The sequence below is a fragment of the Nansenia antarctica genome (assembly GCF_963989245.1).
Source record: "Nansenia antarctica genome assembly, chromosome: 12".
Lineage (NCBI taxonomy): Eukaryota > Metazoa > Chordata > Actinopteri > Argentiniformes > Microstomatidae > Nansenia > Nansenia antarctica.
In genome coordinates this window covers 15,683,851-15,709,640 of record NC_137682.1, presented here as the reverse complement: position 1 = coordinate 15,709,640, position 25,790 = coordinate 15,683,851, and the positions used below count along the sequence as shown (strand labels likewise).

At 42.7% G+C, this 25,790-nt stretch overlaps 2 protein-coding genes across 2 annotated transcripts; one reads left to right on the top strand and one right to left on the bottom strand.

Annotated features, from left to right (window-relative positions):
- Positions 1–6,717: 6,717 nt before the first annotated feature.
- On the bottom strand, positions 6,718–20,306 carry LOC308168912 (actin-binding protein IPP-like; the record flags this gene model as incomplete). The annotated part of the gene is made up of 10 exons (XM_080543554.1): positions 6,718–6,861; positions 16,144–16,224; positions 16,611–16,831; positions 17,091–17,213; positions 17,303–17,440; positions 17,698–17,865; positions 18,640–18,795; positions 18,933–19,152; positions 19,398–19,609; positions 19,937–20,306. The coding sequence occupies 10 exons, from the start codon at positions 20,304–20,306 to the stop codon at positions 6,718–6,720; spliced, it is 1,833 nt and encodes a 610-aa protein (XP_080399680.1).
- LOC308168488 (cilia- and flagella-associated protein 45-like) lies at positions 7,695–11,750 on the top strand (the record flags this gene model as incomplete). The annotated part of the gene is made up of 12 exons (XM_080543088.1): positions 7,695–7,715; positions 8,113–8,232; positions 8,657–8,800; positions 8,978–9,109; positions 9,412–9,582; positions 9,765–9,943; positions 10,060–10,189; positions 10,365–10,511; positions 10,640–10,753; positions 10,995–11,188; positions 11,327–11,551; positions 11,675–11,750. 12 exons carry the CDS (start codon positions 7,695–7,697, stop codon positions 11,748–11,750), a joined length of 1,653 nt encoding a protein of 550 aa, XP_080399214.1.
- Positions 20,307–25,790: the final 5,484 nt, after the last annotated feature.

Below are 25,790 nucleotides of genomic sequence, written 5' to 3'. Positions count from 1 at the left end.
GTGACTCAGTCACAGAGACAGGGGCTGTGGTGTGTCCACCCGCCTACAGCTTCATGGCACAAGATTCTCTAAGCAGACACGTCATCTGACTCTAGGGCGAAAAAGGAAGACACACATGACTGTGACTGACACACTTTCAAAAGTCACATTAAATTATTCATAGTTCATTAAGTCATAGTAATACATGGAGCAAAGATGTGGTGCTATTGTTTAATCGTGACTTCAGCTTGAGTGTTTGTATATACAAGACATTGTGAGGGATATGTGCTTGTCCCTATTGAGTGCAATTGATGCATTATGTAGAGACTGTTAACTGTTTTCTCAACAGATCCATTTGTGTCATTATAGTCTTTATTTTTGTACACATCATCATCTGATCTTGTTCAAACTTGCACATGACACATTTCCTTAAGCAAATTTCATATTTCACCAAAATAAATAAAGTAGCAATGTGTAATAACATAATTTCCACAATAGCTCAGCCTAAATCCATAGTTTTAGTCTAGCTGCAGAATAACAGACTTGTATATTTAGGTGGGCTAAAATCAGACATATTGTGCTGTAGCTAAATAAGTATAATAACATAAGAACATGTTATCTTTACAAGATGTGCAGCAGCATCAGTTGTTTAGGTGTCGTGAGCTTAGAATGATAAGGTTCTATCTCCGTTTAGGGCAGTTCAGAGATATTGAGCGTCAAAGTTTTTACATTCCATTATGTTTTATGAGATGGAACCTTTGTATTTTATTAATTACTAACTCAAAAATGTCAACATTTAAAAAATAACATCACACAGGCATTAATAAACACCTAATGGGTCAGATTATGTAAAAAAAACTCAATTTTGACAAAAATGGAGATAGAACCTTATCATTCCAAGCTCACGAAATATCGAAAACACCAAAGACCAAAACCTTGCGCCACGTGGACAGTTTCTCCCCCATGGCAGAGGGCCTCACAAACAAGCACCCTGCCTCTCATTGACTTTGAGACGAATTCTAATTCTGAGCTACCCAGCACTGCAGCATCTATCTATCGAAACATCGTTAAACCCTTTCCACCTCCAAAATAAGACTTTGCAAGCCCACAAAGTTTCTTCTGGAACTTTTTATTCTAGTTGATGATTAACACCAACCAACTGCTTGGTGACTGTGCAAAAGCACTTTCAAACGGTATTGAATCAATTAGATCTCATGAATGTTGGATTTGTTTTCTCCCAACAGCATGTACTCAGTGTGATGATGCTATTGGGAGAAGAAATTAAGAACAACTAAAGTCATTCAAATAAATACATTTTGACCCAGAACTCGTTACCTTCAGCAGATTCAGACGAAATGGTCCTGGTGGAGGGACTTCCTGCTTCTGCTTGTTAAGTCTGACGTCAAAAGTGACGTTTAGCCATTTCCGAGTCCAAACCAGAAATTCTCCGCACCAGAGTACCTGTGAACTACAGCGGTAGAATGACGGTTTAATCGTTTTTTAGACTCGGATCTATTCATTGAACAAGGGACACAGCACTTTCCCGTTTTCTCCATATTGTCAGGGTATTTGAGCCTCGGAAAAGCGCTATATAAATATAATTAATTATTATTATTATTTCGGCATTTCGAAGACAGCGCCTCAGCCACCGTTGGACCCGGAAACACGTCACGACTTAACAAGACCAAGACCACTGCAAAATTATAAGTATCTCTGGTTTTACTATTTATAGGTATGTGTTTGAGTAAAATGTTTTTTTCTTCTATAAACTACAACATTGTTGTCATTTAGAAAATGTATTTGCAGAAAATGACAACTGGTCAAAATGCCATAAACTATGCAGTGTTTTCAGACCTTCAGAAAACAAGTTCATATGAATGTTTTAAACAACACAACAATGTTTTGTGTAGGAAGAGTTCAGAAATCAATATTTGGTAGATTAACCCTGATTTTCAATCACAGCTTTCATGCGTCTTGGGCCTCTCCACCACTCACATTGCTGTTGAGTGACTTAATGCCACTCCTGGCACAAAGATTCAAGCAGCTCGGCTTAGTTTGATGGCTTGTGACCAAGAAGCAATTTTTCTTCCAGAACAATGTTGTACGTGGCTTGATTTATGTGTCCTTCACAGAGACAAATCTGCCCGATTCCAGCCTTGCTGAAGCACCCTCAGATCATCACCGATCCTCCACCAAATTTCGTAGTGGGTGCGAGAGACACTGTGGCTTGTAGGCCTCTCACCTGAGTCATCAGAGAAGATGACCTTACTCCAGTCCTCTATAGTCCAATCCTTATGGTCTTTTGCAAACCTCAGCCTGGCTCTTCTTTGCTTCCATCATTGATGAGGGGCTTTTTTCTAGCTTCATCCCTTCCCTTAGGTGCCTGTTTCCAACCATCCTCGCCGTGCACTTCACCCCAGCTGACGTTTGTCATTCTTCATAGGTCACTTGATGTCATCCTCCGGTTGTTGAGTGACATTCTAATGAGTTGGCGGTCATCCCTGTCAGTGGAGAGTCGTTTTCACCCTCTGCCGGTCTGTAGCTTTGTCGTCCCCAATGTCTGCTGCTGCTTGACCTTGTTCATATGAACCGCCGTCTTTGACATTTTATGGATGGAAGCAACCTGACACTCACTGTATTTTCCTCACTCCAAACTTTTATTTTCAACTCTTCTGCCATGGTCAATCGTTATTTTTGATTCCAATTCTGATTCCAATTCCAATTACTACTAGCACTGTTTTTGCCATCCAGCTGATCCTATTGCAAGAGGATGGTGATGACCACAGCAGGGGTTTTATACTTGTCCTTGTTAAATACGATTTGGTTCAGGTGATCACCTGATCAGTACCTCACTCGGAGTGTTACAATTTCTTTAGCTGTATAGTTTTATCGAGTTAATACCATTGTCTGGTCTAAATTTCATGTGAATAGCTGCAATGGAAATATGTTGAATTAAAAAATGGTTGCTGTGTTGAATACTTCTTTGTTCTTTCCCCCACTGTATGTCTTATAGATTGCATTGTACATTTCCTTCACTTTGTCCTCCATGGTTAAGTCATGTAAGGCCTCTACATCTACAGTATGCTGGTCTAGTTAGTTTAGTGGCTAACTTTCTACCCTCTTTACCCACAAGAAATGGTGAATACTACCCACTACACATTTCAAAATAATATAACATATGTTATTTATTTATTATTGATAGAAAACAGAGTCAGTGTATACGTTTGAAATACGATAGCTAATAGCAGTTTATTAAATGCTTTGAAAGAGAGAATGGCTTTGAGAGTTAGTAATCGGGGTGCAAGGCGGTGGAAGGTTGCTAGGGAGAAATGTGGGGTGAGGGTGGCAGCAGGGTTTCCCCCACATGCAACAGCATAAACTATGTCTGAAGTGGGATTCGAACCCACGCCTCCAGAGGAGACTGCGACCTGAACGCAGCGCCTTAGACCGCTCGGCCATCCAGACTTCGACATGGCGGTTAATAATCGTCTGAAAGATAATAATAATAAAAAAGACGTGATTAAAATTGCGTGGTGGAAAACCATACTCCCATTGTCTGAGTAGGGAAGTGGCCAATATCTCAATATAGAATATCTCAAGTAGAATGAGGTGTGCCTGGGTTGGAATTCAACAGACACTGGAATAGAATAGCTGCCATACATCAGAATCAGAATCGCTTTTATTACATCTCACTGTACAAGTACACAAGAGTAACATTCTTTGGCTTTGGTTCGTCAACATTGGTATTGCAGCATTCAGAATCAAAAAACACAATACAAATAAGTAACCCTACATTGATAAAGTAATAATACATCTCATACATGGAGAGATGCTGATTTAAGAAACATTTGGAGTGGTCTCAACATTTAAAAAAAAAAAAATCGAGAGCTTTGTGGCCTTAAAGATGGTGTGTAGTATGACTTATTTATTTGTGTGTGTGTGTGTGTGTGAGAGAGAGAGAAAGAGAGAGAGAGAGAGAGAAATTCTCAATAGATTTTAAAACGTTACATTCCACTGGGTTCTTATTTAATTTAATCCATATTTACCAGAAGTGTGAAACCACACCACATGCCAATCCTTAATGGTTACAGTTTGTGTGGTGTATTTGATTAAAGTGTTATTTTAAGCTAATTTCCTTTGGAGCTTTCAACATTTATAACCATAAAGTGTGACTGGAAACCTCCTGGTTTTGTGTCTATGCATAGCTGATTTGTGTGTGTGTGTGTGTGTGTGTGTGTGTGTGTGTGTGTGTGTGTGTAAGTAAGTAAGTAAGTAAGTAACCAGAATCCCTAAGCTTTTGCACACAGGTGTGGAGAGGTAAGTCCTCTCCCTGCTATCCAATGAGGTCTAATTTTGGGGACAACAAACCAAATTCTTATCCTTTTGTGCCACTGGTGGCAGAATCTATAGAAGTGTACAGGCAACAACTTCTAGACCTCTCCAGTTGTAAAAGAAACAAATGACTACAGTATTTGACAATTTCCTAGAAAGTTGCACTTAGTTGTCATCACAATATGAATATAAAAAAAGCAAAGAGCAAAAAAAAGGCTTCATGAAAGGAATGTAATTGACTTTATTGTCTAATGAGTGACCAGGCTTTGACATAAAAAGTAACACAGCAAGTCTACAGAGGAGGCCACCATAGCATGTTCATAGCACACGTCACCTAGGGTACAACAATGTACACTCACATTCTACCAAACCCTTTAATCGTTACCAAACATTTTTCATTTGCACAGAAACACACATAGTAATAAATAGTTCAAAGACAGTACAGAGAATAACTGTAGCAAAACACATATCTACAAAACCTGAGAGTAAGTGAAACTCTCCTGGTAGAAACATTACTATCTGATTGCCTATAATATCAACCAACTAGTGCTTGGTGTCTGGGCGAGCACTTTTAATCTGCATTGAATAATTAAAGTCTGGAGATTATTGTCTAATAATCCAATGTCGGTTAAAACAGTATTTGTTTTCTCCTAATAGCATGAGCAGTGTGATGGAGCCAATGAAATAGTTCCAAAAGTGCAAACGCTGCACACCCGGTGTACCAGGCAAGCTAAATGAAGTACAACTAAAGTAATTCAATGAAAATTATTTTGACCCAGAACTCTTTATGGAGACATTTTATGCTTGGATAGCATGACGGTTATATTACAGTCTAAATGTGTGAGGCAGCACTGCTTAAGTCTGGAGAGAAGCTCAGAACACATTTTAGCAGTAGCCAGTAAAAAGTAGCCACAGTAAAGGGTTGGAGGAGAGATATTCAGACTGGTCTGGAGGAGGGTTAAGTGGACTAGCCATGCGTTCAGAACTGGCATGACATCCCAAAGTGGTTAAAGAGACTTATTTGTGTAATGTAACAACAAATCCAAATCCTGACACATAAAAAATCAAGATACTTACAACAAATATCAACAACTGTGGAACACAAATACGTTAAGATAAAATCTCAACAAGCCATGTTCTTAACAAAGACTTGGGGAAGAATTGAGTGCAAAAACAGGTGTCGCACCTTTTTACTCTTAGTCTTAGTTGTTTGTTTTACAGCTCCAACAACGAAAAATGAACTGTACTGTAAAATTGTAATGAAAACATTTGACATTGATGAAATGAACAATTCCATAGCAAGAGCATACTGGAGTAAGTCAAGGTAAATCATAACTCATTCTTATTGGAACCTCTATTTAATGTCACACAATTCAGCACTGTCTCCATAGTAGTACAGACAGATTTAATACTTTGAAGTATTCTTTTTTGGCTACTTTACTTTCAAACAGCTTTCAAACATTTATAATGGCCCCTAATTCTAAAGTTTGCTAGCAAACCAACTGAGAAGTTTTAACTGCCTAGTGTGTTGATACATGTGTGTGTGTGTACAAGTGTGTCTTATCATTGCTAGCTGCAATTAACCAAATGAACAAAGGCAGAAGAAATATCAGAAATAATATTCACTACTTGACTCATGATTCATGTAATAAATCTCACACTATGAAGTCAAGTGTATTAAGAAAAATAACAAATAAAAAGAAGATGGGGAAGATAAATCTCTAATAATTAGGACGAGGAAGTAAAGTTTCACCAAAGATAAGGATCCCCTGACTGATGATAATATCATCAAATTGGCGCAAATAACCTTGTTCTAGATTTACAATAACCTTGTTCTAGATTTACAATAACCTTGTTCTAGATTTACAAAAAACCTTGTTCTAGATTTACAATAACCTTGTTCTAGATTTACAATAACCTTGTTCTAGATTTACAATAACCTTGTTCTAGATTTACACAGTTCACAATCTGAGAGCTAGTCGTGTGAGAATCATAGATGAGAGAAATAAATCTCTCAGGACAAAATGACAGAATGTATTTGATTTGTACAGAATAGTAGGACAATATAAAGCAAGACTGCATGGGGATCCCCTAGAAAAGTAAACACAGCTCAGCCTCATTCCCATAGCCACAAAGCACAAACCCAGGATAGAGGGCCTGAGTGAATGTGGTCTGGACTCTGTGGAGAAGGGTCATTGTGTCAGAGACATTGTAGAATGACAGAATACCTGCCCTGTGATCCAGGTACACTCCAACTCTGGAGCACAGAGACCCTGAGACTTTCGTCTTAACACCATTGTGTCTTAACCAATATTCACCATTGGAGTACCCTAAACACCAGGATCTTTCATTGTATCCAAAACCAGTCTCATTATTGGCTCTGGATGGAAACAGTGGACCTGTCTCTCAGAGGACGGCCACCCCTCCATCACAGCGGCTGGTGATCATGTTGCCGATCTCAGTCCAGGTGTCCAGGTGGGGGTCATAGATCTCCACTGAGTCCAAAGACACGGGTAGTGAAAAGTCTCCGCCGGTGGCCCGCCCCCCAACAGGTACCAGGTGCCTTTCATGGCAGCATCATTTTTTGGTATTTAGCAGACACCTTATTCCAAAGCGACTTACAATCAATACATTTGACTAAGCAAATGAATCATCAATCCACCAGTGACCAGTCGTAGCAGGAAGAATAATCCAGCTCAGGTTGTTGTTTTTTATTTATATATCTGGAGAAACAGAGAAACAGTACAACGGGGTCAATAGAAGTTTTTAGGGGACACAGTAGAGGGGAAAAGCGGGTGTCTTCAGGAGACGCAGTTCTGGGGTGCAGTAGATGTCTCAGGAGGAGCAGTCTCAGGGTATGACTTCTCAGGGTATGATTCTCTGAAAGATGCATGCCTTGTATAATTGTAACGGCGAAGATTGTATCGTTTTTCAACAACTACCGTTTCAGTGCAGATGAGGCATAGCCTACAGGTTTTGCTTTACTAAATGTTGGCCAGATGAATGCGTACTTGTCAGTCCATTCCTCATTAAAACTGCGGTTTTCCACGTGAATTTTACGCTTCAGGTTGTCTGAGAGTGACATTTTGCATGATTGATAACTGAAAATGATTACAATGTGTAATAACAAAGTGAAGCCAAAATATCTTGATCGCCCCCTGGTGGCTGGCTGCAGTATAGGTGTCAGGAGTCTGTTAACACTGATAATAAGCCATTAATAACATACATTTGGAAAGAAAGTTAAAATATTAAACAATAATATGCTAATTATGCCTAAATAAAATAAATAAATATAAGTCCGGCCCCCTACAGTTATACATGCCATCTGTAGGCTAGTAGTAATATGTCCATAATATTTGTTTTTTGTTTTGTTTTTGTTCTAGATGGCGTGCCGCGGTAGCAGCGTGAGACACGGTTGAGACGCGCGCCTGACGCTGCTGGGGTTGACGCGTGCGTGCAGCGCAGTAGTTTCCATGGAGACGCAACAACAACAAAACACCTTCGTGCAAACGTCCCACAGCCTACAATGATACAGGCGAAGGAACTGGTACCTGCTTCATACACCGGACTGCTGTTTCATAATACTATCTCGTATTATAATAATGGTGTTCTGTTGATCTTCTGTTCAATGTTTTAATTATTATGTCATGTTGGTTGGCGAGAGAGAACAATTTGAAAGACCATGGTAGCTAACGTTTTGAATCGTGGGACACACTTCTCTGACATTCGTTGCATCATTAGTAGCTAAGTGGAGGTTTGTACATGACTCATGTCCTGTCTCATGTCCTGTCTCGCCTCCAGACACGGAGTGCCTCTGGCTCTTCATCTAAACGAGGCTTGGGCAGCTCCCATCCACGCCGCTATCGCACCCATGCCCTCACCTCCCATGTGGATGAAAGTCTCTTTGGAACCCCAAAACAGGTGAGCCACAGGTCAGGTGGGTCATGGGAGGTTAATAGCAGAGTATGAATGAATGAATGAATGAATGGACTTTATTGTCATTGCTACAGTACAGGTACCAAACAACGAAATTTAGGAGGGGTGGCTCCCCTGGTGTTAGGAAAGAAAAAAAAAAAAAAAACTTTTAGAAAAAGAATAAAATCACAAGAAGGTAAGGAGCTGGTTTACATAAATAAAGGCTATGTACACAATCCACTGTACTATACTGCACAGATAGTCAACTAGGGTTGTCATATTGCACAATAGTATTTTTTCACGTTATTTAAAGTGTCACAGTTTGCAGGCTTGAAATGTACATGTTTGTGCCTCAGCACTACACCTCAAAGTAGGTGAGTATCAGAGAGATATGGTGGAAATTTATGTTGGATTTTTTTTCCCACCCAAGCTGTCAACCTGTGATGTGAAAGACTCTGAGAGAAGGGGCTGCTCATTACCCAGGGTCCAGCCCTGCTCTGCTACAAGTCAGAAGGCTCAGAAACCAGAGACAGTTCGCATTATTACCATGGACCTCATCCGTGACCTGAAGCAAGTATCCAGTTACTAACATGCACTGCAATTATCTGATGAACATTAAGAAAAGCCTATCCTAAAGTATTTGACTTGGCAAAAGCAGCATTGTAGCAGTAAACATGTACAACGACTTTACCAGTGGTCAAATACAAATTCGGAACAAATTTACTGTCATTTTGCCAGGATCTCAAGTAAGGATCCACCTGGTCTGTCCATAATCTTCCGGCCGACTGAGTTTAAGCGTATTGCATTAGCATCTCAAGTTCCAACCAAGGAAGAGAGGGACGCCATGTTGGGAGCCCAGAAGAAGGAAAGGGAAGACGCCATGGTGAGGAATGTTGCTCTGTGAGGGTGTGTGTGTGTGTGTGTGTGTGTGTTTGTGTGTGTGTGTGTTTGTGTTTGTATCTGTGTATATGTGTGTGTGTGTGTGTATCTGTGTATGTTTGTGTGTTCTGTTGCTCTTCTGCGAGCAACCCTTCATACATGACACTGTATGACGAACTATGTCATATATCTGCTTCAACACCTACAACACAGATCTATGATCAGCTCAGCTTACCACAGTCCTGTCCTTAACAATTAGGTGTAGGCCTAAACTGACCTAAGTTTACTATGGTTAACTCTGGCTAGGATGCTGCTGAGGAGAGGAAGGCTAATATCCGTCAGGCCGACCTGTCGCGTCAGAAGAACCAGGGTCTGAGTGAGCTGGAGGCCGAGGCCAAGGACAAGGCTCAGTACCTGTTGGAGAGAGCCAACGCCATGAGGATGGAGCAGGAGGATGAAGTCAAGAAACTCAATGAGGTAGGAAATTAACTGGTCACTCTTTCACTTGTGTGGTTCATACCTCCTTTATAATATATATATTTTAAATTACTTAACTAACACATTCCTGCAGTATCTTACCTACTCACTGACCATACTCTCCCACCTCTGTGTAAGCGTGTGTGTCCTATTGTCCATGTGGGTACCTTTCTGGTCCTCAGCTGATCCTAGGTGCCCAATGCCACGCAGTGCGTGATGCTCAGATACTGGAGAAGCAGCAGATCCTGACTGAGCTGCAAGAGGAGGAGACGCATCTGGATGCCATGATGGAGCTGGACCGCAGGAGAGCCCTGGAGGCCCAGGACCAGATCGTCGAGCAACGCAAACATCAGAGGATCCAGTGAGGCCTCGTTATGACACACACACACACACAGACGCGCACACACACACACCAGACGTCAGTCTGTCTCTACCATACAACACCTCAACTCTTTCCTCTGTTTTGTGAGTGTCCAGGGGAAAGCAGCTGATTGTGAATCAGATGCAGGAGCGTCTGGAGGACCGGATGCTGCAGGATGAGGTGAAGGAGCAGGAGGGGCAGCAGATGCTGGAGAACCTAGAGAGGATGCAGGTGGAGGAGCTGGAGGTATTTTAGTGCAGCACAGCAATTCTATAATCATTCTGGAACAAACTAGTTGAAAACTCAGAGTGGTGTGTATGGACGTAGGCTGCGTGTGGTATATGCACTGTATGTCTGTGTGTGTGTGTGTGTGTGTGTGTGTGTGTGGCTGACTGATCAATCTGTGGTTGTGTGGGTACAGGCTTTGGAGAGGAAGAAGGAGGAGCAGCGGAGGCTGCAACTGGAGATCCTCCGCATCAATGAGGACAGCTTGCTGGCCAAGGAACACAAGAAGGAAGAGGAGAGACTGGCTAACCTCAGAGCCATGGAGTACACCCGCAAGAAAATGGTGAGAATACAGTACAAAATGTGTGTACTGTGTGGATCAGTGCAGTACCCCCCCCCCCTCCAACACACACAAACCAATAGATTAGTCTTTGAGGTGGACAAAGACTCATTTCTGTATGACCTCTACAGGAGCGGGAGGCTGAGTATGAGGCTGAACAGAGACGCATCAAGAGAGAGAAGGAGAAGGAGGTGGCCAGACTGAGAGCCCTGCAGGAGAGAGACAGAGACTTCAAAGCTGAGCAGGTTAGCATCAAGTTCACTTATTTATCCCCTTAACACACACAACCATAACAGCCATCCTGAACTCATTTTCAGCTCAAGACATTTTGCTTGCCCAGTTGCACCAAACCCTTTGTTCTATTAGCCAACACCTATTTCTTTTGTTGTGGCGACCAGGCAAACAAGTTGCTATTCTAGTATGATACCTAATTGGCTGTAGAGGACATGGAGACATTAACAGGGAGTGTTTCTATGTGACTGTCAGGATGAGCTTCGAGCCCGGAGGAACCAGGAGGCTGCAGAGAGGGAGTGGAGGAGAAAAGAGAAAGAGCAGCTCAAAAAGAAAGTAGAGGAGGAGGAGAGATTGAAGGCAGCGCGCTTGGAGCAGGTCACCCACAAAGAGCACCTCCTTTCCATTGAGGCCGGGCGAGAGAGGGCTGAATTTGAGAGGGTGTTGAGGTATGTCCGCAATGTCACACTTTCTTCGGAAGACAAACACTGCCTTTTGAGCTCGTAAGTAAATATTACACACAGTACTAACTATAGTTGTAACTATAGTTCCAAACAGTCTCTTTGCCCTGCTTCCTCTTCCACCAGAGCCCAGCAGGTGTCCATCTCTAAGGAGAAGGACAAGGAGGACAATCACAGGCAGAAGGTCCTTCGCCATGCGGACGGGATACGTCAGCAGGTGAGGGAGCGTGAGCTACAGGCCGTCACACAGCGCAGGGAGGTCTTCAAAGAGGGAGACCGTCTGGACGAAGAGGCCCGCCAGCGTCGCATACGCCTGGATGAGATCAAGGAGAAGAAGCTGAAGGAACTCAAGTTAGTGAATTGCAATAGAAAATACAGAGCATTTACATTAAGCTTTCTACAGTGTGTAAACTACAGTAAGAGGCCATTTTCGATACGCCGAATCAATTCATGTTTACTCGTTTTTTCTTTCAGGGCTGCTGGACTTCCAGAAAAATACTGCAATGAAGTGGAGAGGAAGGTACATGCCTTACCTACTCTGGAACACTAGCATTATTAATGCAAATCCTAAACTTAAAAAAACAGGTGGGAAAAGTCCTAGATCCTACTTTTTGAAAAGAGAAACTGTCACTCTTTTTAACATTGACTAAAGCTACTAACAGTTGACTAAACAGAAAATCAATTGCACAGGCTGGAAACTAGTATAGCATAATCATTAGATCATTTCTGAATAAAGATGTCTGTATACATTGCACATTATGATTTGATTGATTGATTGAAAACTTTATTAGAAGATTTGCAGAAGTAGGTACATGAAAGTACATATTACATACAAGGTCAACTAACAGGATAAAAACCCAAGAAAGCCACTGGCTTATTTCAATTGGGGTCCTTGATTCTCAATTCATCGTTACATGTAAGACAGACAAAAAAGCTAGTACTATCTACAAGATAATACAGACAAATAACTATTACTATCTACAAGATAAACACACATCCATCATGGGAAGAACAATACAACAAAACATAAGGTATGTACAGCGGGTAGGACAGGTGGGGACATACACCACAGGTGGGGGCGGGGGACAAAACACAAAGTATGTACAGTGGGTAGTTCGGGTCTTTTAATCTGATTTTTGATTTAGAGGGTCCAGTTACGGATTGCAGCCTCCTGTAAATGTTTTTTGAGAGTGGTTTTGAAGGTGGGCAGTGTTTTGCACTCCTTTAAGATTATAGGAAGGGCGTTCCACATTTTTACTGCATAGTTTGCAAACGAGTTTAACCCCTTGTTTGTGGTGCAACGCGGTTGAACGTGGTTCGTGGAGCTTCCTCTGGTGTTGTATGTGTGGACGTTGTTCACTTTTTGGAAGTATGTTGACAGGTACTTGGGTGTCTTTGTGGTGTAGCGTATCTTGAAGACCAGGCCCAGTGCAAGCTGCTGCACTCTGTCAACTACTCGTAGCCAATCAAGGCTCAAAAAATGAGCAGCGGTTAGATGTGTCCTAGGGTTGAGGCCTAGCAGAAGCCTAACCAGTTTATTTTGGGCTGTCTGGAGTCTTGTTTTATGGGCCTTTGTGGTTCTATAGTACCATGATGTTACGGCATAGTCGAAGTGACATTGAATGAGAGCTCCTGTTAGGGTCCTCAGTGTGTTTTTACTGACAAGTGAGGATATCCTGTACAAGAATCTAGTTCTATGGTTCACTTTTTTGATTACTTTTGCTGCCATTTTATCTCCGGAAAGATTTGCCTCTAAGATGGAGCCCAGGTATGTAATATCCTCTTTTCTTGTGATATTAATGTTACCCACTTTTATTTTAAAATTTTCAGCCTTTCTGAGTTTAGATGGGGATCCGTATAGGATGGTTTCAGTTTTACCTAGGTGTATTGATAGTTTATTGTCAGCTAGCCAGATGCAGATTCTACTCAGTTCAGTGCTTAGCGCTTTTTCCACCTGCAATATGTCCCTGTCAGAGACCAGCAGAGCCGAGTCATCCGCGAACAGGAACAAATTGCAATCACATGCTGATGACATGTCATTCACATATATTAGGAACAGTAAAGGTCCCAAAATGCTTCCTTGTGGAACGCCGCAGGTCACTGGGAGGGGGGGGGACAGTGTTCCGTTCACACTAACCACCTGTTCCCTCCCCTCTAAGTAGGATTGCATCCAGCTCACCGATGTTCTATCGAACCCAATTGCTTTCAGTTTATCTAACAATATGTGGTGATCTACTGTGTCGAAGGCCTTCTGGAGGTCCAGCATGACCATGCCGCAGTACTTGCCCGAGTCCACCTCATGGTTGATGTGGTCGTTCAAATAGAGAAGGCATGTGTCAGTGGAATGGGATGTTCTGAATCCTGATTGAAATTCATACATCAGCTTTTTTTCGGTAAGGTACCTATCGACCTGTTCATAAACTATTTTTTCCATAAGTTTCGAGATGGAATTAAGAATAGAAACAGGTCGGTAGTTGCCTGGGTCTAATTTGCTTCCTTTTTTATACAGTGGGGTTACCCTTGCTATTTTAAAGTCAAGGGGGACGTGTCCCTGTTTGATGGAGAGGTTTATTATGTGGGTGATGATTGGGGTAATGGAGGCAGCTGAGTCTTTTAGAAATCTGGCTGGAATATTGTCATGGCCCGTGGCCTTTTCTGAGTGTAGAGCGCCTAGCTTTTTAAACACCTCATCGTTTGACACCATGGAGAGTTTAAAATCATCATTGCGTACACCCAGTTTATTGTAGAACTCACGGATGTGCTCTACACCATAACGCCCTGAGTGGGGTGGTAGATTGTTAACTAATTTAGTGGCTATGGTTGTAAAGAAAGTGTTTAAGCACTTAGCCACATCCAGCTTGTCTGTAAGGAGAGAATCACCAGATTTGATGCTGATGTTTGTAGACCTGGTTTTGAGTTTTTGACTGCAACCTAGTTGGCTATTAAGTAGCTTCCAAAGGTCACGTGGTTTGTTTAAGTTTTCTTCGATTTTGTTATCGAGGTATTCTTTCTTAGCAGATTTGGTCATGGTAATTACCTGATTGCATAGTTTGTTGCATTGTTTTTTAATTTTCTCAAAGTGGGTTTTGTGATCTTCGTTTAAGTGTTTCACTAATTTTGATTTGCATTTTTGAACTTCAGAGCATTTTAGGTCTCTGACTTTCATAGCATTTAGAATGTCCGAATTCATCCATGGTTCCGATCGGGTTTTAACCCTGGTGGTTCTCATGGGGGCTATACTGTCAATAATATTTAGGAATTTGGTTTTGAAACCTAGCCATGCCTCTTCAACCAACATCTTTAACCAGTCCCTGTCCCAGGCCACCGTCCCACCCTGCCTGAAAACCTCAACTATCATCCCAGTCCCGAAGAAAAGCACGGTGAGCTGCCTAAACGACTACCGCCCGGTGGCACTCACACCAATCATCATGAAGTGCTTCGAGAAACTAGTCCGGGCCCACATACTCACACGCCTCCCGCCCAACCTGGATCCATACCAGTTCGCCTACAGAGCCCACAGGTCCACAGAGGACGCCATAGCGACGACTCTCCACGCCACTCTATCCCACCTGGAGAGGGGAAACAGCTACGCGAGACTGCTCTTCGTGGACTTCAGCTCCGCCTTTAACACCATCCTTCCAGACAGGCTAGTGACCAAACTACTAGACCTGGGTCTATCACACTCTATATGTGCGTGGATCAAGGACTTCCTGACCAACCGCCCCCAGAGGGTGCGGGTGGGCCCCCACACCTCCACAGCCCTCAGCCTCAGCACTGGGTCACCCCAGGGCTGCGTGCTAAGCCCCATCCTCTACAACCTCTACACCCACGACTTCACCCCCATCCACCCCAGCAACTACATCGTAAAGTTTGCAGACGACACCACCGTGGTGGGATGTATCTCGGGGGGGGACGAGGCGGCGTACAGGGATGAGGTAGAGCAATTGAGCAAGCTGTGCAAGGTAAACAACCTGCTGCTAAACAAGTCAAAGACCCAGGAACTCATCGTAGACTACAGGAGGAAAAAGTCCGAGATCCTGCCCCTGCTCATCGACGGAGAGAGCGTAGAGATGGTCTCAAACCTCCGTTTCCTGGGACACATCATACGGGATGACCTGGCCTGGAAGGACAACACTAAAGGCACCATCAAGAGGGCACAACAGCGGCTATACACCCTGAGATGCCTCAAGAAACAACACAGCAAGCAGGAGATGCTGGTGGCCTTCTACCACGGCGCAGTGGAGAGCATCCTCACCTTCGGCATCTCCAACTGGTACCACAGCTGCACGGCAGCGGAGAGAAACGATCTACAGAGAGTCGTGAGAACAGCACAGGGGATCACCGGCGCCACCCTCCCCTCTCTGGAGGAGCTGTACGAAACACGCTGTCTCAGGAGGGCCTCCAAGATCTCCAAGGACCCGACCCACCCTGGGCACGAACACTTTGTCAAGCTGCCCTCGAACAGGAGGTACAGGACCCCGGCCGCTAGGACAAACAGACTGAAGGACAGCTTCTACCACAGGGCCGTCAAGGCCCTGAACACAGAAAAGGCCTAAGTTCTGGGCCCAGGACAAGTCCGGACGGATTGTAATGGCAGCTAGTGCTGAGGCACAAACATGTACATTTTCAAGCCTGCAAACTGTGACACTTTAAAAAAATGTGAAAAAAAATACTTTCTTGTGCAATATGACAACCCTAGTTGACTATCTGTGCAGTATAGTACAGTGGATTGTGTACATAGCCTCTATTGATGTAAACCAGCTCCTTATCTTCTTGTGATTTTATGCATCTATGCTTTTTCCAAAATGTGTTTCTTTTTCCTTTCTTAAACACCAGGGGAGCCTCCCCTCCTAAATTTCGTTGTTTGGTACCTGTACTGTAACAATGACAAATAAAGTCTATCTATCTATCTATCTATCTATCTATCTATCTATCTATCTAACAGCGTAGAGCAGACCATTTACGGCTGATACGGACACCCCCGCCCGCGCCACCGCCATAGGTGCCACCTCCACCCACTTCTCCTGTGGAAGGAAAGACACATTATGGTTAAAAGACACACAGTCACAGTCTTTGTACTAGTCAATAATACATGCTCATCTATTGCGATTCATAGAAAAAAAACATCTTTGACATAAATATCTCAGCTCTCTAACCTTTTAGTCTATCTTTTAGTCAATTGGGTAGACTCTGCGGCTTTATCTAAGTATACAGGCACCACCCTCCCCTCTATAGGCGACCATCATTTAGCATGGGCCAAGTCAGTTAACATGTATTTTGTGAAGTATCCCCTTCATGTTATTGTTCAGTCAAAGGTCAATGTCCAATACACTAACTAATTGTACTAATTGTGAAGCCTTCTGTGTGACAGCAGAGACAGACACCAGACAAGAGACAGACAGGCTCCAACCTCCTCAGGACAGTACTTCTCCACCGTCTTCAGGCAGCCCAGCGCCTCGTTCCAGCCTCCCACGGCGTAGATGCAGTTGTTGAGGCAGGCCACGCCCACGTGTTCCCGTCGTGTAACCATGGCAGGCAGGGCGCTCCAGCGGTGGGAGATGGGGTCGTACATCTCGGCCGAGCGCAGCTGCATCCTCTCGTGATCTCGTCCCCCGATCACGTAGATGAACCCTGCAGAGCGATCAAAGGCCACACAGATCTAGTTGGTTCAGAGGACCTTCCTAACAATAACATTACAATAACATTACGAGTGTTCATTAAGATCAAAGGGTAAATATGGTGTGAATATGGTATTACATTTTGCTTGTACATGTACTATATATATACATTTCTTCTTATTCTTCTTATTTTATTTGTTTTTAATTATCACTGAATAAGCATGCTAGTCTCTAAATCATAGGTTCCTTAGTGATCTCTGGGAGAGCCTAACCCTGTAACTCGCAGCAGCCAAAATAGCATCGTGGAACTGCCATGTTTCCGATGATCTCCCACTTGTTCTCTGCCGGGTCGTAGCGCTCCATCGTTTCCCCAATCTCCGATCCGATCCAACCACCTGCAAGAGCACAGTAGTGAGGTCACATGATACTCTATTCACATCTACTTCCATGTACTGCATGTCCCAAGTGACAGGCTGGTGTTTACCTAGTGCGTAGAGCGCCCCGTGACAGGGGCAGACGCCAACTCCACAGCGTGGGAAATTCAAAGAGGCTACTGCCTCCCACTGCTTGGTCACTGGGTCATATCTCTCTGTGCAGTCGAATATCATGGAGTCCTTCTTGCCTGGGAAATAGCAAATGGAAAGCACAATTATATTATGTCAAATGGAAATTCCACTGTGAAATATCGACATGTCAAACATGTATGCATACAGTATGACTGTGATTGCATTATGGCACTTGTACATCGTTTTTGTTTTTACTCATGAACTTGAGGGACCACCATCTGTTGATTTCCACACTGTATAACGAAGTTGTTCTACTTCTACCTCTCACAGACAGACAGACAGACAGACAGACAGACTGAGTGCACTGTCTCACCTCCAACCACGTAGACCATGCCCTCCAGCACGGCCACACCCAGCCCACTGCGGGCCTGGTGCAGGGAGGACACAGTGGTCCAGTATTGACTGAAGGAGTCAAAGCGCTCCACACAGCTGAGGGCTCTGCTGTCACTCCAATGGACGCCCTGCAGCCGAGTGTAGCCTCCTGAGAGGGCGAAACCAGACGTGACGTGACGTGAGAGTGTTTTTACTACGCAAACGTAGGGAGATGAGGGCTGTATTGAAACTTGATAATCAAATGATTTTACAGGAACAACAAAGAGGTCTCCCCGCCACCTTTTTGGGTAAACAGCTGAGGGATGGGGCTGGAGAAATGTAACACATCTCAAATTAATAGACTGAGTATGGTATGCTTGGGCTCAAGAATTAATGGCTACAAATGTTAATTTTATTTTTTTATTTAACCTTTATTTAACCAGGCAAACATGTAAGAACAAATTCTTAGTTGCAAATGCAGCCTGACCAAAAAGCAGTGGCTCTTTGGGGGGGGGGGGTGGGAAGCTAGAAATAAAACAAGGTTAAGTAATACAATAAACAATAAAACAATAAAACAATAAAACAATGGCAAATACAGATGCATTAAAATACTAACAGTCAGAGAGAGGAGAGAGAGACGGAGGAGGTAGGGGTGAGGAAGAGCGGAGTGAGGGAGGGATAGCGGGGGTAGTGGAGCAGGGGTACTGGAGCAGGGGTACTTAAAATGAGGCAGTGATGGGTTATGGGATGGGTGAGAGACGGTGATCAACAGGTGCATTGATCGACTATGGTTCGCTGCAGGATTTGTTTGAAAGCAGTGAGTGAGGTGAGGGCGGTGAGTTTGAGGGTGTTTTGTAATGTTAACAAATCATTAATTTAAATGTCCAAAAATGTATATACCAATCCCAGACTGCCCCTTTTAAAGTTTACCACAGAGGCTTACCTATGGCATAAAGATATTTCCTGGCTTTTCTTCTGGGCCTCATCCTAGCAGGCTGTAACAGACTGTACATCTTATTCTCCTTGGGAGACTTGGTCACCTCTGTGTATTCCCTCAGCAGAGTCTGCAGTGCCACCCGCAGGCTGAAGTCAGAAATGCCTGCAAGGAGAAATTAAATGACTAGTCAGTCAGTTTAATGCATGGAATCATCCAGTGCTGTCAAGTCGTGAGTCGTCAAGGTGAGCTCCAGGCTTCTCTGTGTACTGCCTCTGAACTGTACTGTGGGTCTCAACTACCTTCGATGTACTTGAAGAGTCTCTGTGGGGAGAGCAGAGGGAAGCGTACAGGATCCAGCACCTCCACCACATGCTTCTTCCTCTTGGCCACGTCCTGCTGCAGCCAGTCCATGGCTGCCGTGAACACCTGGTACTCGTCCTCAATCCTCAGCTCCTCGCTGCGCAACAGCTTCACCAGTTGGTCCTTCGACAGGCCCCAGAACTCATCAGACACACACACCTAGACAGACAGAGTTTCTTTGAGTTTCTTCTTTGAGTTTTTATGTGTTGGCGTGAACGTTTTTTTTTACTGATTTAAAGATGGGATATTCGTTTCTGTCATAGCTACATACAAAGTAGATTAAAATGAGTGGTAAGGAGAGAGATCCTGCCTTGGAGAAGTCATTTAGGAACTTAAATATACAAATTATAGAAAAGGAAGATAAAGGGAAAGAGAGGGATGAGGAAGGAAAGAGAATGTTGCACCTGCAGGAAGTGGACATGGATGTAGTTCTCAGTGAACTCCAGCATGTCCAGACAGGCGATCTGCTCCAGGAACTGGTAGACACCAACGCAGTTAGATGGGTCCATGTGGCCCTTGAGGAACTCTCCACAGATGGACACCACCTCACTCAGCTGCAGCATGTCTGCTGCCACCATCAGCTCCTGCATGTTCTCCACTGTCACGTTGATCATACCTGGGGGGGGGGTGGGGGGGGCAAGCAGCTCAGACTTAATTCAGAGAGATGCACACAAACAAAGAAGCTATCCTACCATCAATCAAAATAAGCATCACCTAGGCTATATAACATGGTGGTGCAATTCATGTGTATTAGCTTTCTGAACATTGTCTGTTGACTGAGAATAATAGCTAAAGAAAGGACCTTAAATACATAAACACACTAGTGTAATGAATGAACTAATGTCCTATGCATGAATGATACAAACAATATATCTTTCTCTTTCGACTTCTAATCGTTGTGTAGATACTGTCTGTGTATGGAGAGCATGTATCCTGTGAGGACCTGTGTAGACAAACTCCAGCAGGACCTCGAAGACTTCGGCCTCCACTCCCAGGATCTGGACCTCCTCCTTGTCAGCCTCACTCATCCCCCCGGAGAAGAGGGCAGAGAAGTAGGGGCTGCTGGCAGCCAGGACCAACCTGTGCACACTGAAGACCCGTCCACCCACCCTCAGCCTCACGTCACAGAAATCTGTGCGGAGCCTCATCTTGTTCATTTGGGCCAGTATGAGTCGAGCATAGCGGTCAGAGGCATAGAGAGCCTGCTCAGGGGACCCCAGAGTCCCCACAGCAGCAGCGGTGTCACCATGGCTGCTACTCCAAGAGATGGAGGTAGAGGCAGGTGGGGAACGAGGTGGACCCATTAAGGACATGGTGACTCAGTCACAGAGACAGGGGCTGTGGTGTGTCCACCCGCCTACAGCTTCATGGCACAAGATTCTCTAAGCAGACACGTCATCTGACTCTAGGGCGAAAAAGGAAGACACACATGACTGTGACTGACACACTTTCAAAAGTCACATTAAATTATTCATAGTTCATTAAGTCATAGTAATACATGGAGCAAAGATGTGGTGCTATTGTTTAATCGTGACTTCAGCTTGAGTGTTTGTATATACAAGACATTGTGAGGGATATGTGCTTGTCCCTATTGAGTGCAATTGATGCATTATGTAGAGACTGTTAACTGTTTTCTCAACAGATCCATTTGTGTCATTATAGTCTTTATTTTTGTACACATCATCATCTGATCTGGTTCAAACTTGCACATGACACATTTCCTTAAGCAAATTTCACCAAAACTAAATAAAGTAGCAATGCGTAATAACATAATTTCCACAATAGTTCAGCCTAAATCCATAGTTTTAGTCTAGCTGCAGAATAACAGACTTGTATATTTAGGTGGGCTAAAATCAGACATATATTGTGCTGTAGCTAAATAAGTATAATAACATAAGAACATGTTATCTTTACAAGATGTGCAGCAGCATCAGTTGTTTAGGTGTCGTGAGCTTAGAATGATAAGGTTCTATCTCCGTTTAGGGCAGTTCAGAGATATTGAGCGTCAAAGTTTTTACATTCCATTATGTTTTATGAGATGGAACCTTTGTATTTTATTAATTACTAACTCAAAAATTTCAACATTTAAAAAATAACATCACACAGGCATTAATAAACACCTAATGGATCAGATTATGTAAAAAAACCTCAATTTTGACAAAAATGGAGATAGAACCTTATCATTCCAAGCTCACGAAATATCGAAAACACCAAAGACCAAAACCTTGCGCCACGTGGACAGTTTCTTCCCCATGGCAGAGGGCCTCACAAACAAGCACCCTGCCTCTCATTGACTTTGAGACGAATTCTAATTCTGAGCTACCCAGCACTGCAGCATCTATCTATCGAAACATCGTTAAACCCTTTCCACCTCCAAAATAAGACTTTGCAAGCCCACAAAGTTTCTTCTGGAACTTTTTATTCTAGTTGATGATTAACACCAACCAACTGCTTGGTGACTGTGCAAAAGCACTTTCAAACTGTATTGAATCAATTAGATCTCATGAATGTTGGTTAAAATACTGTATTATTTGTTTTCTCCCAACAGCATGTACTCAGTGTGATGATGCTATTGGGAGAAGAAATTAAGAACAACTAAAGTCATTCAAATAAATACATTTTGACCCAGAACTCGTTACCTTCAGCAGATTCAGACGAAATGGTCCTGGTGGAGGGACTTCCTGCTTCTGCTTGTTAAGTCTGACGTCAAAAGTGACGTTTAGCCATTTCCGAGTCCAAACCAGAAATTCTCCGCACCAGAGTACCTGTGAACTACAGCGGTAGAATGACAGTTTAATCGTTTTTTAGACTCGGATCTATTCATTCAACAAGGGACACAGCACTTTCCCGTTTTCTCCATATTGTCAGGGTATTTGAGCCTCGGAAAAGCGCTATATAAATATAATTAATTATTATTATTATTTCGGCATTTCGAAGACAGCGCCTCAGCCAACGTTGGACCCGGAAACACGTCACGACTTAACAAGACCAAGACCACTGCAAAATTATAAGTATCTCTGGTTTTACTATTTATAGGTATGTGTTTGAGTAAAATGTTTTTTTCTTCTATAAACTACAACATTGTTGTCATTTAGAAAATTTATTTGCAGAAAATGACAACTGGTCAAAATGTTTTAAACAACACAACAATGTTTTGTGTAGGAAGAGTTCAGAAATCAATATTTGGTAGAATAACCCTGATTTTCAATCACAGCTTTCATGCGTCTTGGCTCTCCACCACTCACATTGCTGTTAAGTGACTTAATGCCACTCCTGGCACAAAGATTCAAGCAGCTCGGCTTTGTTTGATGGCTTGTGACCAAGAAGCAATTTTTCTTCCAGAACAACGTTGTACGTGGCTTGATTTACAGTATGTGTCCTTCACAGAGACAAATCTCCCCGATTCCAGCCTTGCTGAAGCACCCTCAGATCATCACCGATCCTCCACCAAATTTCGTAGTGGGTGCGAGAGACACTGTGGCTTGTAGGCCTCTCATCTGAGTCATCAGAGAAGATGACCTTACTCCAGTCCTCTATAGTCCAATCCTTATGGTCTTTTGCAAACCTCAGCCTGGCTCTTCTTTGCTTCCATCATTGATGAGGGGCTTTTTTCTAGCTTCATCCCTTCCCTTAGGTGCCTGTTTCCAACCATCCTCGTCGTGCACTTCACCCCAGCTGACGTTTGTCATTCTTCATAGGTCACTTGATGTCATCCTCCGGTTGTTGAGTGACATTCTAATGAGTTGGCGGTCATCCCTGTCAGTGGAGAGTCGTTTTCACCCTCTGCCGGTCTGTAGCTTTGTCGTCCCCAATGTCTGCTGCTGCTTGACCTTGTTCTTATGAACCGCCGTCTTTGACATTTTATGGATGGAAGCAACCTGACACTCACTGTATTTTCCTCACTCAAAACTTTTATTTTCAACTCTTCTGCCATGGTCAATCGTTATTTTTGATTCCAATTCTGATTCCAATTCCAATTCCTACTAGCACTGTTTTTGCCATCATCCAGCTGATCCTATTGCAAGAGGATAGTGATGACCACAGCAGGGGTTTTATACTTGTCCTTGTTAAATACGATTTGGTTCAGGTGATCACCTGATCAGTACCTCACTCGGAATGTTACCATTTCTTTAGCTGTATAGTTTTATCGAGTTAATACCATTGTCTGGTCTAAATTTCATGTGAATAGCTACAATGGAAATATGTTGAATTAAAAAATGGTTGCTGTGTTGAATACTTCTTTGTTCTTTCCCTCACTCTATGTCTTATAGATTGCATTGTACATTTCCTTCACTTTGTCCTCCATGGTTAAGTCATGTAAGGCCTCTACATCTACAGTATGCTGGTCTAGTTAGTTTAGTGGCTAACTTTCTACCCTCTTTACCCACAAGAAATGGTGAATACTACCCACTGCACATTTCAAAATAATATAACATATGTTATTTATTTATTATTGATAGAAAACAGAGTCAGTGTATACGTTTGAAATACGATAGCTAATAGCAGTTTATTAAATGCTTTGAAAGAGAGAATGGCTTTGAGAGTTAGTAATCGGGGTGCAAGGCGGTGGAAGGTTGCTAGGGAGAAATGTGGGGTGAGGGTGGCAGCAGGGTTTTCCCCACATGCAACAGCATAAACTATGTCTGAAGTGGGATTCGAACCCACGCCTCCAGAGGAGACTGCGACCTGAACGCAGCGCCTTAGACCGCTCGGCCATCCAGACTTCGACATCGCGGTTAATAATCGGCTCAAATGAAAAAAAAAAAAGAAAGAAAAAAAGAAGACGTGATTAAAATGGCCTGGGTTGGAATTCAACAGACACTGGAATAGAATAGCTGCCATACATCAGAATCAGAATCAGAATCAGAATCGCTTTTATTACATCTCACTGTACAAGTACACAAGAGTAAACTTCTTTGGCTTTGGTTGGTCAACATTGGCATTGCAGCATTCAGAATCAAAAAACACAATACAAATAAGTAACCCTACATTGATAAAGTAATAATACATCTCATACATGGAGAGATGCTGATTTAAGAAACATTTGGAGTGGTCTCAACATTTTTTTTTTTTTTCGAGAGCTTTGTGGCCTTAAAGATGGTGTGTAGTGACTTATTTATTTGTGTGTGTGAGAGAGAAAGAGAGAGAGAGAGAGAGAGAAATTCTCAAAAGATTTTATAACATTACATTCCACTGGGTTCTTATTTAATTTAATCCATATTTACCAGAAGTGTGAAACCACACCACATGCCAATCCTTAATGGTTACAGTTTGTGTGGTGTATTTGATTAAAGTGTTATTTTAAGCTAATTTCCTTTGGAGCTTTCAACATTTAGAACAACCATAAAGTGTGACTGGACATCTCCTGGTTCTGTGTCTATGCATAGCTGATTTATTTGTGTGTGTGTGTGTGTGTGTGTGTGTGTGTGTGTGTGTGTGTGTGTGTGTGTAAGTAAGTAAGTAAGTAAGTAAGTAAGTAAGTAAGTAAGTAAGTAAGTAAGTAAGTAAGTAAGTAACCAGAACCCCTAAGCTTTTGCTCACAGGTGTGGAGAGGTAAGTCCTCTCCCTGCTATCCAATGAGGTCTAATTTTGGGGACAACAAACCAAATTCTTATCCTTTTGTGCCACTGGTGGCAGAATCTATAGGAGTGTACTGGCAACAACTTCTAGACTTCTCCAGTTGTAAAATAAACAAATGACTACAGTATTTGACAATTTCCTAGAAAGTTGCACTTAGTTGTCATCACAATATGAATATAACAAAAGCAAAGAGCAAAAAAAAGGCTTCATGAAAGGAATGTAATTGACTTTATTGTCTAATGAGTGACCAGGCTTTGACATAAAAAGTAACAGCAAGTCTACAGAGGAGGCCACCATAGCATGTTCATAGCACACGTCACCTAGGGTACAACAATGTACACTCACATTCTACCAAACCCTTTAATCGTTACCAAACATTTTTCATTTGCACAGAAACACACATAGTAATAAATAGTTCAAAGACAGTACAGAGAATAACTGTAGCAAAACACATATCTACAAAACCTGAGAGTACGGTAAGTGAAACTCTCCTGGTAGAAACATTACTATCTGATTGCCTATAATATCAACCAACTAGTGCTTGGTGTCTGGGCGAGCACTTTTAATCTGCATTGAATAATTAAAGTCTGGAGATTATTGTCTAATAATCCAATGTCGGTTAAAACAAAATTTGTTTTCTCCTAAAAGCATGAGCAGTGTGATGGAGCCAATGAAATAGTTCCAAAAGTGCAAACGCTGCACACCCGGTGTACCAGGCAAGCTAAATGAAGTACAACTAAAGTAATTCAACGAAAATTATTTTGACCCAGAACTCTTTATGGAGACATTTTATGCTTGGATAGCATGACGGTTATATTACAGTCTAAATGTGTGAGGCAGCACTGCTTACGTCTGGAGAGAAGCTCAGAACACATTTTAGCAGTCGCCAGTAAAAAGTAGCCACAGTAAAGGGTTGGAGGAGAGATATTCAGACTGGTCTGGAGGAGGGTTAAGTGGACTAGCCATGCGTTCAGAACTGGCATGACATCCCAAAGTGGTTAAAGAGACTTCCTTGTGTAATGTAACAACAAATCCAAATCCTGACACATAAAAAATCAAGATACTTACAACAAATATCAACAACTGTGGAACACAAATACGTTAAGATAAAATCTCAACAAGCCATGTTCTTAACAAAGACTTGGGGAAGAATTGAGTGCAAAAACAGGTGTCGCACCTTTTTACTCTGTCTTAGTTGTTTGTTTTACAGCTCCAAC